This window comes from Thermobia domestica, chromosome 11, assembly GCF_964235325.1.
Source record: "Thermobia domestica chromosome 11, izTheDome1.hap1.1, whole genome shotgun sequence".
NCBI classification, from domain to species: Eukaryota; Metazoa; Arthropoda; class Insecta; order Zygentoma; family Lepismatidae; genus Thermobia; species Thermobia domestica.
In genome coordinates this window covers 244721977-244742021 of record NC_137464.1, presented here as the reverse complement: position 1 = coordinate 244742021, position 20045 = coordinate 244721977, and the positions used below count along the sequence as shown (strand labels likewise).

Genomic DNA, 20045 nt, shown 5'->3' with positions numbered 1-20045 from the left:
TCAAAGCAAAAGTTCAAGCAAGACACACCAAACACTTTTTGTTCATTATTATTATTATTATTATTATTACTAATAATATACAAGGTGAGTGGTAGCCCATGCCTTCAAACCAGTATACGCTCTTGGTCCATCCATTGGTTATATTAGCGTAGGTGGTTTTCCACTAAACGTAAAATTGAACATGTAAATCACATTGAGCGAATATTGTACACGTATATATGGATATGGGGGACATTGTACGTTGAGTTGAGTTGAGTTAGAGTTTAACGCACCTTTCATCAGCGAGGCAATATGAGACGTGGACCTACTGATTAACGTGGATTCGGAACCACATGAGCTCCCAACGGGAATCAAACTTGGGTTTCCCACGCCAAATGCGTATGTTTCATGCTTAGCTACGAAGGAGCTTGACATTATACATTAGTTGTCATACTTTGGTGAAAGTTTCGTGGTATGGAGTAACCAATCAAACCCGTATCCAGGGGTATCTAGCCTCCCCCCCAAATTTTAGCTGACCCCCTCTAAAAGTTTCACGGTAGGCTATCAAATGAATTATAATATGGTTGGATCGGTTGCCCCTAACTTCAGCCCACCCACCCCTACATTTTTGGGCTGGCTACAGGCTTGTAACCAATGGAAGTGATTTGGAATTCTGTACCTATTATGTAAAACTAGTTGGTAATAATTTTACATGATGCAGTACAATCTTTTATTTTGACCTATTCCCACAGTTTCTTCTAAGCGTTACTATTTTCGGAAACAGCGAGTTAACAATAAGAATAAAACTTTTTTTGTCACAAGAATGAAAAATGTTTAGAATCTCAAAAAAGTAGTTTTGCATTTTGAAACGTCTAAGTGAGTCCATTTTCGTGAATTAAACTTTTCGTATTGTTGCGTTCCCTTCACCTGGTGACACGCGGTGGTGAGAAAAGCCTACTAAATTATTTAACAAGACAGACTCGATTTTGCTGTCACGTCGTAATGAATGGAGGTACGAGCACAAGAAACTTTTGCAGAAGAAACGGAGCAATTTACATTTCGTGTGCATTCAAAATTAATGGCAACTTTTTTTTATTTAACTTCGTCTGGACTCTTTTTTTTTTTCTTTTTTTTTTTATCATTTCCTCTAATGGCTAAGAGCTGTTTCCTGTAGTTTACATAACATACTATGCACGATACTAAAGTTCATAAAAAATTGTCTATCAAACTTTAAAAGAAAAAAAACTAGTGAGAAAAAGAACTAAGGTACATTATTGAGTAAAAATTTTGGTATTTTCGAAAATCCACAGAAACAATTAGGTGTATTGAAGCCTTAAATAGTACTGTGTGAACAATATTTAAATCAGGAAATAAGAGGTGCAATTCCTGTGCATAATGCCAATCTTTCCAAAAACGTAAACGACTCTGTTGTATTCTACTTTGTTCAACTGTGGTTTACTCTTATCTCTATTCTAATCTACCGTACAATATTATATCCTGTTTTATTCTACTGTAATTCACTCTGTTTTGCTGTGTTTCATTTTACTCTACTCTGCTCTAACACACTTTCTCCTACTCTGCTTTATTTTTACAGATCTGTACTCTGCTCCTCTACCGAACTTTATTCTACTCTGCTCCTCTACCGTAGTTTGCTCTTCTGCTTCTCTATCGTGCTTTACACTGCTCTGCACCTCTACCGTACTCTACTCTGCTCCTCTTCTGTACTTTATTCTATTCCTTTACCGTACTTTACTCGATTTTATTCCTCTACCGTGCTTTACTATATTCTACTCCTCTACTGTACTTTACTCTGTCCTTCTACCTTACTTTACTCTGCACCTCTACCGTACTTTACTCTACTCTGCTCCTCTACCGTACTTTACTCTTTTCTGCTTCTCTATCGTACTTTACACGGCTCTACACCTCTACCGTACTTTACTCTACTCTGCTCCTCTACCGTACTTTACTCTTTTCTGCTTCTCTATCGTACTTTACACGGCTCTGCACCTCTACCGTACTTTACTTTACTCTGCTTCTTTACCATACTCTACCCTGCTCCTATACCGTACTTTACTTTACTCTGCTACCATACGTTACTCTAACCTTCTCCTCTGCCATACTTTACTCTTCCCGTCTACCATACTTTACTCTGTTCGTCTACCATACTTTACTCTGTTCCTTTACCGTAATTTACGTTGCCCCTCTGCTGTATTTTACTCTCCTCTTATCTTTTACCATACTTCACTTTGCCCCTCTGGCGTGTTTTACTCTACTCTGCTCCTCTACCGTACTGTACTCTGCCCCTCTACCGCACTTTACTCTACTCTGCCCCTCTACCATAATTTACCCTGCTCCTATACCGTACTTTACTTTACTCTGCTCCTCTACCATACTTTACTCTACTCTGCCTCTGTACCGTACTTTACTCTGCTCCTCTACTATACTTTACTTTACTCTGCTTCTCTACTGTATTTTACTCCGATTCTCTGTCATATTTTACTTTACTCTGCTCCTTTACCGTACGTACTTTATTCTACTCTACTCCTCTACCGTACTTTACTCTATTTTACTCCTCTAGGTACTTTACTCTGCTCCCCTACCATACTTTACTCTACTCTGCTCCTCTACCATACTTTACTCTGCCCCCTACCATACTTTATTCTACCCCTCTACCATTCTTTACTCTCCTCCTCTACTATACTTTACTCTACTCTGCTCCCCTACTATTCTTTACTCTGCTTTGCTCTACTACTCTTTACTTTACTCTACTCTATTAGATTAATTCAATTTATATTTCTTTAAAGGGAAAAATTGTCTTTGAATCCAAATAGGGTTTTGAAACGAATTACAGTAAATTCGTATTCCCACTGCACTTCAAACAACAATGCTTTTTTAGTTTGTTTATCTACTGAAGACTTCTCTGCAACCCCCCTAGCAATATGTTTATTTACAGAAGACAGTGTGAAACCCCAAGCAATATATGTTTATTTTCGGAAGACAACTGTGCACCTCAACCTCTAGGAATATACCTGTAACTTCAGGCTATCCAATCTTATATGCGCCACGAGATACTCGATCCTCTGGGGGCTAGATCAGGGCTGTAGGGAAGCGCTCTAGTCGTTCCTAGCGTAAATGCTGAATGCAATCAACAGTTTCTTTGTGTTGAATGAGATTTCGCATTAACATCCAGAAGAATGACAACACGGCAGAGGAAATCAGGAAGTTTTCATCTATGGCATCCCGCAACTTCAGAAGTGTCTGGCAATACCTTTCAGCAGTCACGGTTTCTCCCTGTTCCAATTAATGGATCAGTAGCACACCTGATATGTCTCAGAATACAGCGCACAAAACGTTCCTGTACGAAGCAAAGACTTTGAGTTTCTTCTTCCGTATTGAAGATTCATGATTCCGTTCTTTGGATACCTCCTTCTTTGATCGAGTGAATAGATGCAATATTATTTCATCATCAGTCACTACCCGATGTTCCCTTCCACTGCGTAATGCTGCAGAATATTCAACAGCGTTGCATTCTGGTTGTCTTATGATTCTCGAATAGTGCCCGTGACATCCATTTCGCGCACACTTTCCCATACTTAAGGACGTTAACCACAATGTTCCGCACTACACTCATCTGATAGTCCCAGTTCAGCCTTATATTGAGCGCAATATTCTTCTCTTCACATGAATGCACTCATCCACACGAGCATAGTTCATGTCAGTGTTTGAGGAACTTTAGGAAAGCTGCGTCCAGGGTTGCCGTAAACAATACGTCCTCCTTTGAAGGCATGACACCACATCGCTTCATATTGCCTTGAAATTGCGCACTCAATATACGCCTCTACAATCTTCCTATGAATGTCAGCAGGTGTATTGTTTGTTCTCTCAGGAACCACACTACTGACCTCAGTCTTCAGACGAGTCATCATTTTAAATGTCTACTTCTCCGGTACACATGGTCAGAATCCGAAATCCTGAAATCTGCAACAAGACAACCATTGTTAATCTACAAATTCATTTTCGTTAAGCTACGGTGAATAATACAAAAGTTGTGCTTTGTTACCTTTTTTCGATCATTCCTCGTATTATATATTAACTACACTAAATATCCTGTAGTACTATAGTATTTCATTTAAATATATTAAATACTACAGCGTATGAGCAAGCAAATGTTTTCACATGTATTTCAAAGAAGTGAATTCCCTTCGGAAGTCCAGGGAAGAGCTATTGCTTCCTTCTTGCCCCAACTTGTGGGCAGCCGTGGTCTGAACAGTTAGGGTTAATTCGCACATACTGTGCCGTACCCATGCCATTTCCCTAGTTGATGTTAAATTTACATTGAAGTTGGACCACCCGGTCGTGACGTAATGTCACGTGGTATTAGTTCAGTTTGAACACACAACTTTATTGATTTTTTAAAAAGTTATTTACTTACGTTACGAAATATAGCTGAACGAGCGTCAGCGAACAAAGGGGGTTAGAAGCTCGTTTTATTCCACTTTTATCACAATTCACAGACCACGTGACATTCGGGTGCTGCAACTTCAATGTAAATCTAACCCCACCCCCATTCCCCTGTCGTGTTCCGTCCCCGCCATGACCGCGACCATTCACACATGCCATGCCATGTCACTGGTGTTTTTTACATCATTTCCCTTGGTTCTGGTCAACTTCGTGTCGCTTCGTGTTCTCCGAAGAAAGCCGAAGGATCGCAGCCGACGAGCACAGCATGGCTTGGCTCAATAGGTGTGAATTAGCCTTAATACGTTATATTCTTTTCCTGGTCGAAGGTCGAATACTCTTTGAATAGAACTCGTATATACGTAGATTAATTTTGAAGGAATACAAGATAGGCGTTACCACAAATTACTTCGTTTCTTAGTAAATTATATGAAAAAAGAGTGTTTCTCGTACTCTGTTTGAGATATCCTTCATCTCTCCTGTTTCCTGTTACATGATTCACTCACTCTGTTTCTTTTTCTTTATTTTCTTGTTTTTAAAACCCTTGTTCTTTCTTTTCTTCTGAATTTCATGTTTAAAATTGCGTGATCTCGTGTTTCAAATTCATAAACATTCCTTCCTTCTCCCTCTCATATCGAATTCCTTCTTTGTTTCTTTTTTACTCTTCCTTAAGTGAATGAGAAACTCCTATAATAAACGCGTCTTCTAATATTTCCTTTTTTTCTCTTCTTACATCTTATTTTTTTGCTGGATCGTTTCCTGCATTATCTATTTCAATTTCATTTAGCAACCCCATTTTCAGCGTTCCGTTTTTTTTCTTAACTTCGAAACTACGCTCTATATAAGTATCTTACAAAACAGCTACATGTGCATCCATTTGTTGACAGATATCAGAGCAAAAACAGTATAGGCCTTATGCAGAGTCATTTTGATGTATGATTAGCGTCATACTAAAGGCTTGACTAGTGCAGGAAACATATGTTAGTCGAACTCTTTAGTATGGCACTAATCACGCGTCAGAACGACTCTGCATAAGGCCATATGTGAATAGCGAGAAATAAACTTCTGACATGGACTAAATCTCCCAAGAATAGATTGTCTGGTCTTATATCCTCCGTTGCACCTCGAAGTGGTACAAGTATGAATAATAGGATTAATTTTGCAACGAGACGAGACATTTCTCGTCTCAAAAACCAGACGAGAAGTATGTTTTTAAATTCTAGACGAAACAAAACCTGAAAAAAACATGGCAATGGTAACGGAGCTCTGAGTGAAGGTATCTCCATAAGAGTTATCGTAGCTCAAAATACCTTGGAACGGTTTTCGAAGTATTCAAATAGAGGCAATAGATATGAAGAAAAAAATGTATTTTCGTTCATGTGATGCGAAATTGGTGAAAAATGACCATTTAGGAAGCTTTTGCTAGTATTCTAATTACCATGAACTGATAGTTTATAGGTCACGCTTTTCAGAATGGAATACATAAATGTAACAATTTTTAATTCCAGATATTTTCCTGAAAAGAGTGTTTTTTATTATTATTCTTATTCAGGAGCTCTAGTTGGGGTTCCAAGGTCAGATAGCACGAAAGATATCCCTAAAAGTTCTACATCTTCCTAGGCTACATATTCGTCAAGTTTCATCAGAGGTAGGCTCTTTCTCGAACCTCACTTGTCCTCGAACTTACCCTCACCATCACCGCTCCTCCCCTCAACCTTACTCACCCTCACTCTCATGGTCCCTCTTCCTCTCAATCCTACTTACCCTCAGCGTCATTACCCCTTTCCGCCCATGAACCGCACTTGCTCTCACTTCATGGCTGATGTCCTCAATTTCACTGGCCCTTATCTTTAGGCCCCTCGCCATTCCTCAGCCCTACTTGCCCGCACTCTTACGCCTCCTCACTACCCCTCAACCTCAAACCATCTCAAACCCACACAAACTGATGTATTGATTTTGAAGGTAAGTGAGGTTGAAGGATAACATCATGAGGGTGCCTACCTATGAGTCTCTTTGACGTACAATTAGTAGTAGATAGAAAGATAACGAAGGTTTTCGAAGTAAGGACAACAATTGTAGAACACCTAAATTTAACTTCTGAGAAAATGAGGAAGTTAGAAAGGGCGATAAAGGGAGAGATTAAATGTTTCTATAATCGTATGTTTAAGAAGGGTTCATGATCAGCACTTTGGATGTTATTAAGTACATGTAAATACCAGTGTAAATGATAAAAACCTGGCGGAGTTGCGTGTGAGTCATTGATTTTAAAAGGGGACGATAACTTAATTGATTTGTAAAATATAAGCAAAATTGTAAAACAAAGCCATTTCATATGTACCCGTCTCATAATTCAGCATTTGGCGGAAAGTCGTTCAATAAATGGATGGGTTAAAATTACAGTGATATAAATAAGTTTGTCAAAATGTTACAGTGGCGTAAATCACTTCTTCAAAAAGTTACAGTGTAAATTACTTTTTAAAAAATTAATGTTACAAGTCACTTTTTCAAGAAGTTACTGTGAAGTAAATCAATTTTTCAAAAAGTTACTGTCATCTAAGTCACTTTTTCAAAAAGTTACAGTGGAATAAATAAGTCATTTTTAAAAAGTTACAGCGTCGCAAGTCACTTTTTCAAAAAGTTACAGTGGAGTAAGTCACTTTTTCAAAATGTTACTGTGATGTAAGTCATTTTTTTCAAAAAGTTACGGTGCTGTAAATCACTTTTCAAAAAGTCACAGCGGCATAAGTCACTTTTTCAAAAAGGTACAGTAGTGTAAGTCATTTCTCACAAACTTACTGCGTTGTAAGTCATTTTTCAAAAAGTTACAGTGCTGTTAAGGTCTCTTTTCACAAATTTACAGTGTTATACGTCACTTTTTCAACAAGTTACAGTGCTATCAGTCTCTTTTCACAAATTTACAGTGTTGTAAGTCACTTTTTCAAAAAGACAGACACAGAAACCGGAATTTTTGTAGTAGGAATTATATTTCTGAGGACTTGGCATCTATGGCCTTTAAAACCCATCATGTATGAGAGATGACGTCCTTCGGCGAACACTCTACCTGGGAAACTGGGCCAGGAAGGAAGTGACCTGGGATTTGTGTGTGTGTAATACCATCCTACCATTTGCGTAGTGTGAATAAGGAAAACCTTACTCAGGATGGATGTTTTTTTTTAGATCTTTCCGGTCAAATGTTCCAACCTGGAATCGAACCCTCACTCACGACTCATATTCTCGAGATCTAACTTTCCAATATTTTGATTATTTCTTTATAATGCCAACTTCAGTTGTAAACATATGTGTTATATGGTATCAGTTGTTTCCCCTAAAGCATTTTAGCTCGCCTGCAAATTGCCTGAAAGCTAGAGACATATCTTGGCATCAGGAAAAAACAGCAGCACAGTTAACAACAACCATTAGCCTATTATGAGCGTGACTGGCAGACTGAAACGTTTTCACGTCGTTTTCCTTCCCCTATTCCAACCTGAGTCTTATATACAGGATGGTAAGTCTTATATACAGTAAATTGATTTGTATTTATCTCCATCGTTAGCAGCGAGGCAAAACAGAATAAGATCAATAGTTTAAAACGGCTTCTAAATCCTTGTAGTGTGTTCGATGCTCTCCCATCGGGAATCGAACGCCACACCTCTCCAAAGGCGTCCTTGGTAGCCACTAAACGAGCTATGAGGGCACCAACCTTCGTAATGGTTAAATGCTCTTCTAGTAAGTTTCCAGCCTCAACAAATATTTTTCCTTCACCACTGGCGTAAAATACAAACAAAAGTTTTTATAATTCAAAACACAAGCACTCTTTAAAGATGAATTCATGTTTGTTTATATGGGACGTTGATTGATTGATTTTTAAAAGTTTAGCGTCCCTTTGAGCAGTGAGGCTATATGAGACGTGGACCTATAGCTTTATGTGGAATCCGAACACATGAGCTTCCGCTGGTAATCGAACCCGAATCTTCCAACACCAAAGGCGCGTACGTTATCCGCCTAGCCACGTGAAAGCTCGCTATATGAAACGTGACCCAACAGTTTAAAGTGGAATGCAACCATCGTAATACGTTCAATAATCTCTTACCGGGGATCGAACTGGGGACGACGTGCCCACTAGGGTCGCACAAAACCATATCTAAGTGTGATTTGATGTTTGGGTACCTTTCAGCAGCGAGGCTATATGTGACGTGAAGCAATAGCTCAACGTGATATTCATTCCACATGCATTTCCGCCGGAAATCGATCCGTATCTCCAACGCTAAAGACAAGTAAACAAACCGCTTATCCTCGAGGCAGCTCCAGATGTAGATAAGTCAGTCGGTTAACTAAGTCAGAGCTCGGTAAGTCAGAGCTTCACTTAACTGCCAACAGATGGCAGTGGAAGCTCTAGTGATAGAGGAAGCAGTTGTTATGTTCCCGAATTTATTACAGTAACTTTTGTGGTAATTTCTGGAAAACAAACAAAATCTGCCTTATATCATTCTAACTTTACCCCATCTAATTAACACCATTATTTTTTTTTTTTACAATCTTATCTAATTTCCTTGTTTACACTAACTTAGTATTAATTAATCTTTTATTTCTCTTACTCTTTACAGTATGATCCGGAAGGCTTTGGGGAAATACCTTGGGACTATTTTCTTGAGGTTCTTAATAGTCCCGAGTTCATCGCCGAGGTGGACGCAAACAAAAGAGATATTCTTGCCGAGAAAGCGCGCGAAAGAAAAACCACAGCTATCACATTTCAGGATTTCGTAAATGTGGTAAGTACTGACACCTCTTTACCCACAAATTCTTTTTCTCTTAATTCGTTTAGTACTTGTTTTATTAATATCTGATACACACGATTATTTATTGCAACAGTCTTTTCTGAGAACGTTTGTGGAAACTAAATACATGGGTTTAAACAAACCTTGGCGTTACAGCCTTTTTTGTAGGTCTGAGCGTCTCCAACGCCATCTGTTCGCGGGCGACTGAACTACGTCCAGTCTACTGACGAACAGGTGGTCAGCGCAGTGCAGCGCCCTGTCTCTAACAGACATATCAAGAGGCGCCCGAAGAAAATTTTCTAGGGAGGGCTCATCTCCATGGTTGCTATATTACATCTGGTATTTAATATACGTGGTTTGCTATATTACGTATACGTTTTCGTGAGCCAGGGGGGCTCGGGTCCCACCCTGCCCTCTCCTTCGGGCGCCCATGGACGTGTCATTAGCTTTCTAGATCTAGTAGACGTCACGTCTTTTATTTTCGTAATTCCCAAGTTTGTCTCACGACGTTTGGAAAGCACAGGCCGGAATCGAACTCGGGACAATGCGGGCGTGAGTCCAACGATTTAACCCCTAAATTACGGTGTCCGCATAAATACAAGGATTACTTAATCAAAATGTTCTCAGAATTGTGGTATAGCACTGCAACGGTTGCACGCACATACGCATGCTTGCTCCTTCCATTCTGCAACTAGTAAAAACATTTCCTAGAAGTTTTTCTTGAAGTGTTCCCGCAGTTTCATATTCACATATCGGGTGTAATTTCTTTAGCCGAATATAAGACGCTGTGAAGCACTTATGGATGCGGCTTTCTCGTCAGGTAGTAAGGTGAACACACATGCGAAAGTTAACACCACAGACTCAAGGTAGAACATGAACATAAAAGCAATAATGTCGAGTGTAACAACCAAACTAAGTTACGGACCTTCCTTTGGTATTAGGAGTACTTATGCAAGAAGAATTGAGGCTGCCTCGTCTCAAAAATGTGTGATGCAAATGGTATCTCGTCTCTTAAAATGTATATTTTTGTTGGAAAAACTGTCTCGTCTCGTCTTAAGGGTAATCGTAGCCTGTACAGTACTTCCAACAATGGTATGATTGATGGTGCAAATAGATAACTTACTGCTCTACTTGTGATGATCTTACTTTGAAGTTTCCGTATGTTCTACCAGTATATTGTAGTTTTATACCATAATGTTGGAAACTTTCTGATTGCTCCTCGCATATAGAACATGGTTGTCAGGTACACTGAGGCTATATCTTACTAAACGGCGTGACAAACATCTTTTCATTTGAAGGCGGCGCTCCAATTTCCTTTTAAATGCTGCTAGCAAATGAGAGGCCAGCGATATTGCCACATTTATTTTGTACATATCCACGTCTATCCCCTATCACCTGATCGCGCTGTAGTTTGTATGCTTAACCATAGCTACACCGCTTTACCACTTGGCAACGTCGCGCCAGAGCTTGCGTTTTATTCGTTTATCTGAAATGCCAAGATGTTTGTCACAGGCTTTAAATTGTGCTGCCTATCGCACTTTCTCGCCTATCTGTTTTTAAGAGGTTCTCTATAAAGTATGGATCAAACGGAAGTTGGCATCTTCCACAAAGTTCTTCCGACAATACGGAAGAATTGTTTCAAAAGGTTCGGAAGTTGCAGCTGTCTAAATATATTCGAACTTGAATTTTTTTAGTTGCCTCATTTTCAGGCGTCTATTTTTGGCTCTGATTTGCAGTTTAACAATAATATGACCTGATCCCTGAAATTTTGAAATTGCAGGAATCAGACACAATTCTGTATTGAAATCTATTTTAGGCGCGTCCCCAGAAATTTTTCTTGGGGGGGAAGGATCCAATACTACAATTCACTATATACTTGTAGTATTGAACCGATATTATTCTGTACCCGATAAGTATTTGTAAAATACATCCGCCTATATTTTCAGAAAAAAATTATAGAACTAGATTGTTTTTTATAATAGAAAGAGTAAGATGAAGTGTAAAACCAAATGTTCATGTTACGTCAATAATTTCCCTGTTATACAAGTAGGCCTATAGTTTTATTAAGAAAGTGTACAATTGTATGTTTAGTTAGAAAGTTTTGGCGAGAGTCCGGACACGATGGACCTCTCGTGGGTGCGCCCCTGATCTATTTGCAACAGTTCATCAAGAGTGAATCATTTGTAGCTATTGCTTTCCTCATTACGTTATGTGATGTGTTTTGTTGCGGTATATTCTAAATGACCAGCGATCAAGTCATTCTTCGATTGTTGTCAGGCTCGATTAGTAATCTATGGAGTCCATAATGACCAGCGATCAAGTCATTCTTCGATTGTTATCAGGCTCGATTAGCAATCTATGGAGTCCATAATGATCAGCGATCAAGTCATTCTTCGATTGTTCTCAGCCTTGATTAGTAATTTATGGAGTCCATAATGACCAGCGATCAAGTCATTCTTCGATTGTTGTCAAGCTCGATTAGTAATCTATGGAGTCCATAATGACCAGCGATCAAGTTATTCTTCAATTGTTGTCAGGCTCGATTAGTAATCTATCGAGTCCATAATGACCAGCGATCAAGTCATTCTTCGATTGTCAGGTTCGATTAGTAATCTATGGAGTCCATAATGACCAGCGATCAAGTCATTCTTCGATTGTTCTCAGGCTCGATTTGTAATCTATCGAGTCCATATGATAAATAGAGGCTTTAAGAAGTGTACAGAGTAATTTTTTAAAGAACTTGAAAAAACAAGCAAGGTTTAGAAGATTATGCTTCTCCATAGACGTGCAATGCAGACGGCCCGGAGCCAAGGAGGACCATGGCCTCTCCCTGGAATTCCAGAGAATCAATGATTTGAATTAAAGTTTCCGGTCACGATTAATATTTTTGAGATTTAACTTTCCAATCTTTTGATTATTTCTTTATAATGCCAACTTCAGTATGGTATCAGTTGTTTCCCCTCAATCCCTTTTAGCTCGTCTGCAAATTTCGTGAACGCTAGAGACATATCTTGGCGTCAGGAAAGAACAGCAGCACAGTTAACGACAACTATTAGCCTACTATGAGTGTGACTGGCAGACTGAGATGTCTTGCTTTTATAAGAAGGATTAAGTGATCAACAAACTGCAAAAGCATTCGTCTTTTTCTGAAAACAATTCATGAATACGGAGTTGGTTCATGCAACTCAGCCTCTGGGTCTCGTTTTCACGTCGTTTTCCTTCCCCTATTCCGACCTGAATCTTATATACAGGATGTAAGAAACTATTTGAATAAACTTCGAGAGCTGATTCCTAACACCGAAACAAGGGAAAAAGTCCTGTGGAACTTTGGTCAGTGAGGGATAGTTTCGGCCACATAAGGTGCCGATATCGTGGGAAAATGAACTTCAGAGGGCTATAATTCAGAAACAACGCAACGTAGAGAGTGCGGTTTAAACCATGACACTCGAAGTCATACCTGCTCGATTGAGAAATGTATGTTACAAACCTCTGCAAGATGTGTGCGAGGTATTCCCCAAAGGATTACTTGCCAGGTTAAAGGGAGTCCCTAAGTTCTAGGGATGGCCGCATTTTTTCGAAAAATACTTATTCGAAAAATGGCTTTTTCGAAAACGAAAAACAAAAAAAATTTCAAAAAGCGAAAAACGAATTTTTTTCAAAAAACGAAAAACGAAATTTATTTCGAAAAACGAAAAACGAAAATTTTTTTCAGAAAACGAAAAACGAAAAAAATCGAAACAGGACAAAGTTTGGAGATGGAACACGAAGGGACGAAACGAAACTGAAAAACGAAACTGAAGAGAAATTTGAAGTTGCGAAAGAGCAACATTTCCTTCCCTGCCTGGTTTGATTGAAGTTATAAACAAAAGAAAAGAAACACATCATTACATACAGATAAGCTTTACTCCTGGACTGAAATTGAATAGTATCTTATTTCGCTGATACGGCGTGTACTAATCGTAATAGCTATTTAAGACTGCTTTTAGCTAGCTATCTCGTACTCGCCTTTGCTGATACGGTTCGTGGTTTCATATTCGCTGTGACTGAGTAAATTCCTTTGAGGAATCCCACTCACACATCTTGCGGAGGTTTGAAATACATTTTTCAATCGAGCAGGTATAACTTCGAGTGTCATGGTTTAAATCGCACTCTCTATGTTGCGTTGTTTTTGAATGACAGCCCTCTGAAGTTCATTTTCCCACGCTTTCGGCACCTTATATGGCCGAAACTATCCCTCACGGACCAAAGTTCCAGAGGACATTTTTGCTGGTTTCGGTGTCAGGAATCAGCTCCCGAAGTTTATTCAAATAGTTTCTTACCACCCTGTATATCTAAAAGCCATAAATATATATTTGTACCTCCTTTTGCCTCCTTATGCGAAAACTGCTTCAGACGCCCAGGGGCTTCTGTGTACGTAATGATGTGTAGTTATTACGAGATATTGTTGGGCCATTAACCATGATGGTAACTTGAAACGATATCTTTCAGTTTAACGTCCCACGATTATGCCCTGTAGGCTAAAGGAGACTGGTATTTAAAGCAAGCAATGATGATGGAAGAATTAGTAGAATGGGAATGTGGAAGGAAACACGAGTACTCCGAGAAAACCCACGGACACAGTGTTGTCCACCACAAACTAACTTGCCCGGGGATCGAACTAGCGACCCCAAGGTCAGAAGTAAGGGGCTTACCACTGAGTCAGCGTGGCCCCCGTTAAGCATGATGGATCCAGTCACAGTAAATTGATTTGTATTTATCTCCATCGTTAGCAGCGAGGCAAAATCGAATAAGATCGATAGTTTAAAACGACTTCTAAATCCTTGCAGTGTGTTCGATGCTCTCCCATCGGGAATCGAACGCCAGACCTCTCCAAAGGCGTACTTGGTAGCCACTAAACTAGCTATGAGGGAACCAACCTCCGTAATGGTTAAATACTCTTCAAGTAAGTTTTCAGCCTCAAGAAATATTTCTCCTTCACCACTGGCGTAAAATACAAACAAAAGTTTTTATAATTCAAAACACAAGTACTCATTAAAGATGAATTCATGTTTTCGTCTGTTTGTTTATATAGGACGTTGATTGATTGATTTTTTAAAGTTTAGCGTTCCTTTGAGCAGCGAGGCTATATGAGACGTGGACCTATAGCGTTATGTGGAATCCGAACACATAAGGTTCCGCCGATAATCGAACCCGGATCTTCCAACACCAAAGGCGCGTACGTTAACCGCTTAGCCACGTGGAAGCTCGCTATATGAGACGTGACCCAACAGTTTAAAGTGGAATGGAACCACCGTAATGCGTTCAATAATCTCCTACCGGGGATCGAACTGGGGACAACGTGCCCACTAGGTAGTATACCAGTGGGGAAGGATGTTCACAGAAACTGAAAAGAATCAAATAAACTATCATATATTTATCAAAGAATAAAATTATATATATATATATATATATATATATATATATATATATATATATATATATAGCGCCATCTCTTTGTCAAATTCTCGTAACATCATTTTTATGAGTTATTATTCTCTTTGGAATATAATAGCGTATGAACTCTCGTTGCTTCCCTGAAGAAAAATTCCCTTTGCTCCACTCATTCCTTGTACATTTTCATCTGTCTTCTCCGTTTATCATGGAAGCAACTCTCTTTAACGGAACATAAAAGTTCATTTATATCTCTGTTCTAAAGAAAACACTTGTCTCCATTGCTATGATAAAATTCTATTCGAATGTCTCGCATACTTTTCTTTTCCCCCCCCCTTTTTTTTTTTCTTAAGGAGAAAGAAGATATTATTCATTGAGTGAGACTGCTATTGAAGAAAGAGAGCGTTTGCCGTATTTTCTTATGTTAAGTGTTTGCAACTTATTACTTTGAAATATCGCTATCAGTGTTTCAAACTTGTGGTAAAAATATTTTATTTATTTATGAACTGAAGAAGAATACGTGACAAGTTTTCTGTATCTAGTAGAAAAGCAAGGGTTCCGGACAGAATTTTTTTTAATATCCCGGCTGTTTTGCCTGAAAAATTGTAGGCTTTAAAAAAAAACAATTTTAATAAATTCTGGTAGACTGTGAAAGAGATCACACACTTGAAGTTTCAATTTCGTACGGTTAATGTCAAAGACTGGATGATGTTTGCTTCCATCTAAATATATGATGTACAGTCACCCACATAAGTACCTGGACCTCTGATCATTATAATTACATTACTTGGGGTCCAGGTACTTTTGTGGGTGACTGTACAAGGTGTGATCAAAAAGTACGGTGAATGTAGACGCACAGTGCCATCTATCGATGTTGTATCAATTTCAACTGATAAGCCTGGTAGCTTAAACCTTTGTAACAGTCAGTGTCGAGTTTGAACAAGTTGTGACATGTTAGTTGGCTTCCAGAGGCAGAAGAGTGAGGACGTGTTAAGAGTGTCTGTCGCACGCCAACATAAAACTTTGTTCTACGCTCAAAAAGTGCAAAAAAAGCTCATGAAATGTCAAAATCAGTGTATGGCGATGAAGCGATGGCAATGAAAACGTTTACAAGTGGTGTGGGCGGTTTAAAAATGGCAGAGAGTCGGTTGAAAACGAGGAACGATCATGACGTTCTTCGACGTCAAAGACAGGCAAAAAGTGGCACAAATGGTTTGTTCAAACAGGTGAATGACTATTCGAGAGCTTTCCGAAGAACTAAACATTTTGTGTGGGTCAGTGAAAAGCATTTTAACCGCCGAATAAATGGGCAAATGACTTCCTTCTTTCTTCAGCACGAAAACGCGAAGTGCCACACCTTACTTTTGATCCGCGAGTTTTTTAGCCGCAAAAAAGGTTTCTGTCTGTCCACATCCGCCTTATTCACCAGATTTAGCATCACACGATTTCTATCTCTCTTCAAAAATTAAAACCGTGCTTAAAGGAAAACGTTTTGGCACCATTTTTAACATTGAGAGGACCACGACAGAGCAGCTGAACGCCCTTCCAAAAGAAGCCTTGTGAAAATGCTTCCACCCATGGATTCAACGTTGGGATAAGTGCATTGCTAGCCAAGAACAGTACTTTGAAGAAGATTAAATCAAATTCCTTGTAAGATCATTATTTTGTTTGTATTAAAATGACTCACCATATTTTTCATCGCACTTCGTATAACTTTTACTATAGATATACCACATTGACTTGACACTTAGTCTTCCGTTCCAAGCGCTGCTATCGGCTGGAGGAATTCCACTCTCTTTCGCTAAATCTCTCTCGCTTAGCAAGAGCTGAATCCTTATTGGTTCAACGCGTGAGTGTGAGCTTTAGTTCGCATTTTTGCCACGGCTCAAGACATTTTGGCAGCACTATACCTTTATTTCAATAATACAAAATGTAATATGGATAGCCACCGTTACTCGTGAAGGTATTAACGGATTTCCTCAATTTAATGAACTCAACCGAGATTATCGCTCTAGGGATACATTGCCAAATAAAAATTCAAAAGAAATTGCTTTCGTTCCAAACTTACGGGCGGAGTAACGGACGAACATACTAAAAACTTAAACTTATAAACAGTGTTGCCAAATTGAACTACAAGTAGCGGGTTGCACTTTTTTTTTAAGTATCCTTGCTGGTAACATTTCAAATTAGGCGACATACTACTTTTGGGGATACTTTTAATTATTTGAGGGCTATAACTAGTAAGAATCTGCTTTTTTTATTTTCATATATAAAATCACAAAATGTTATTAATTTTGTATAACACAATAAAAGTTTTGTCTGTTGAACATTCTATTCGCCATAAAAAATATAGTTTTATTTGTTCGATATTTGTTCAGTTCTTACTTTACTAGCTTTTAATCTTCAGAGCTGACAATACTAGACTGTTGAGTTTGTGCTCTTACAACACCATCGATCATATTGCTCTCTTAAGCCACATTGTCACGTTAGAAGAACTTGTAGCTGTCATTAAAAAAAAAATCTTGAAACCCTACCATATTTCACCGTGTACACATAGTCTTGAAATGGTCATAAAACATTTTTTTCCATCTTGCAAGGAGTTGAACGATGCGCAACTTTCTGGGACGTCTTGCTTGCTACCTGCTATCGCCCTCTCGCTGACATAAAGGAAAACCAGTTTCGCCGCTTCCGAAACAACGGATTCTTTTGGACAGGGAGGGGAAGTACGCCCAATACACGTTTTTAATGAGGAGGTTCACTGTTTGTCCACTAGAGTGCAGTGCTGCATATGTGGAGAAACCTTTCCTGCCTTCAAGAAGTTGTAACATGTAAAGAGTAAATAGAAAGAGCGGGTTAAAAGGTTTTTTTTTTAATGACAGCTACAAGATTCATTTAATGTGCCAATGTGGCTTTAGTTAGTGCCTAGCCCACTGGCGGAAATCCCGGGAGAGTGAGGGGAGCATGTCCCCTCCAATCTTGGAACTGGGGAGACTGTCCCCCCAATGATCCGATTTGAAATCTGAAATCTGTAGATAGATTAGGCTTAAATTATTATGCATTGCTTGGCAAGTCTGACTAGGAATCGAACCGAGTATCACGCATGTCAGCCGCTAATGTCATTAAGACCAGAATGAACCATGAAGTTTACACGATATTTGGAGTTTGATAAATTAGACTAGGGACTTTTCATGTATGATTTCATTAAAATTAACCTTATAATAACGATTTTCTATCTCGTTTTAAGTAGAGAAATATTTAACATTATATTAGTGGTAATAAAGAGTTATTAATAGATTAAATTTGTTCTAACGACATTAGCTCTCAACACAGATTATTCTCTCCAGAATTTTGGTAAACTGTAGATAAGTCGTTTTCTCCCACGCTCATGTTATAAGCGATTACTTTGCATTGTATCATTTACATTTATTGAGAACAGCACGCGATCTCTTGATCCGAAATTAATTACAGTAGAATCAAATGTGGACTCCGAATTCAATCTTCAGGTAGTTCCTAAATATGTTGCTAGATGGCAGGAGAGATACAGCGAACTACCTCGTGAGATTGTCTCTTACTGCACTCTGGTGGTCGGAACTGGTACTACTACTTCCGATTTTAAAGGAAACTACACCGCTGCGTCAATTGCAATGAATAACAAAACCATCGAGAATTTATTTTCAGACTTTTTTCACCCTTAAATCTAATATGAAAATATCTTAGCAAGCAAATGTTCAGTTGTTCATTTTCTAGTGGACTGTCGTTAACTAGGTTTAAATATTTATTTTCCTAGAGGGTATGACAGACCTGAAACCAGAACACTAGGACAGCGAAGGGGCCGCGGTAGCTCAGTGGTAGAGTGCTCACGTCCCGGTGCATGGAGTTATTGATTCGATCCCAGCTCTCGTCAAATGAGCTTTGTGGTGGACAAACACCATGTGCGTGAGTTTTCAGGAGTTTCTCCCGTTTCCTCCCATTTTCTTCATTTCTTATCATCACCGTATAGTTTAGCCTAGCCAGCATAACTGTGAGACGTAAAACTGAAAGATTTCACTTTATTTCACTGGGACAGAGGAAGGAGGGCGAGATAATTCTTACAGAGTTAGGTTTGCCATATTTACCCAGGGTCGAATTTTATATTTGCCGCTTCTAGGCCTCGATAGCCACGGAATGGTACAACTTAATATTATAATAATAGAACGTTACAGCAATACTATATATGCACTAAAAGTGTTTCCTGCTGTGGGACAAAAACTATTTATATACATATTCAGATTAATAGGATAGCTATAAAATCAAATTAGTTCCACATATCGTTATTTCCGATTCACATTTATTGGAGAAAATCATTAAATTTGCAGTTTTGTATAATACAAATAGGTAAAAGCGACTTTTGAACTACGAATTTGAATATGGAGCCAAGTATCCTAACTATGTATGAATCGTTGAGTTCGAAAACCGGTCATCTCCATCGAAACTAATTTGAGAGGAGCGACAAATAAAACTAAATTACTCAATATGTATCCGGCATATAGGGCTGTTTTCATGTTTGAACCGTAGAAAAATGACAGTTCTACGGTCCGAAAATGAAAACAACTCTATATGTCACATGTATATTGACTAATTTACAGTAGTTTTGTTTGTCATTCCTCTCAAATTAGCTTCGATGGAGATGACCGGTTTTCGAACTCAACGATTCATATAAAACTACCTGACCTGGCATAAAATAACGGGTACTTCCAGTTAACGTGGAAAGTTGAGATTTGGCATGATTGCAGCTTTTCGGGACTAACTCACAGGAAAATTTCCAAAAGTGAATACTTTTAATTTTTAGGTGGTCTAAAGGGGCAATGAAGAAATTCCCCATGTTATTTGTATGTGCCTTTTTTCATGAACCTATAATCTCATGTTTTAAGTTACTTGGAATTGGAAAAAACTTGAAATTCGGTATTCTTGTACGCTTTTGTTAGCGTTACGTAAGTAAATCAACAAAAGTAAAAATTTCCAACTTTAGGGTGGTTTATTATTGGGGAACTGAAAAATCTTCATGATTTATATGAGACACTTTTTACAACCCAAAATTATTAGTCACTTCCTGTAGCCTTCACTACAATGTTTAAATTTAACATGATTATAGCTTTTTGGGACTAACCGATAGGAAAATTGCCAAAAGTTAATATTTTTAATTTTTAGGTGGTCTAAAGGGGCGATGAAGAAATTCCCCACGTTATTTAAATGGGTCTTTTTTTTTTAAACCTATAATCTCATATTTTAGGTACCTGGAATTGGAATAAATGCTTGAAATTCGGCATATTTGTACATTTTTCTTAGCGTTGTTTAAGTAAATCAACAAAAATGAAAATTTCCAACTTTAGAGTAGTTTTATAGGAAACTGAAATTTTTTCCCCA

The 20045-nt window shown here is 38.5% G+C and overlaps 1 protein-coding gene across 1 annotated transcript in view; it reads left to right on the top strand.

The window, feature by feature from the left end:
- The window catches only part of stet (rhomboid serine protease stem cell tumor), a 1160693-nt gene that overhangs the window by 632510 nt on the left and 508138 nt on the right, over nt 1-20045 (top strand). Inside the window, exon 4 of the mRNA XM_081731925.1 lies at nt 9042-9206. Coding sequence (XP_081588051.1) covers nt 9042-9206 — 165 coding nt within the window. The remainder of the gene's footprint in view (nt 1-9041; nt 9207-20045) is intronic.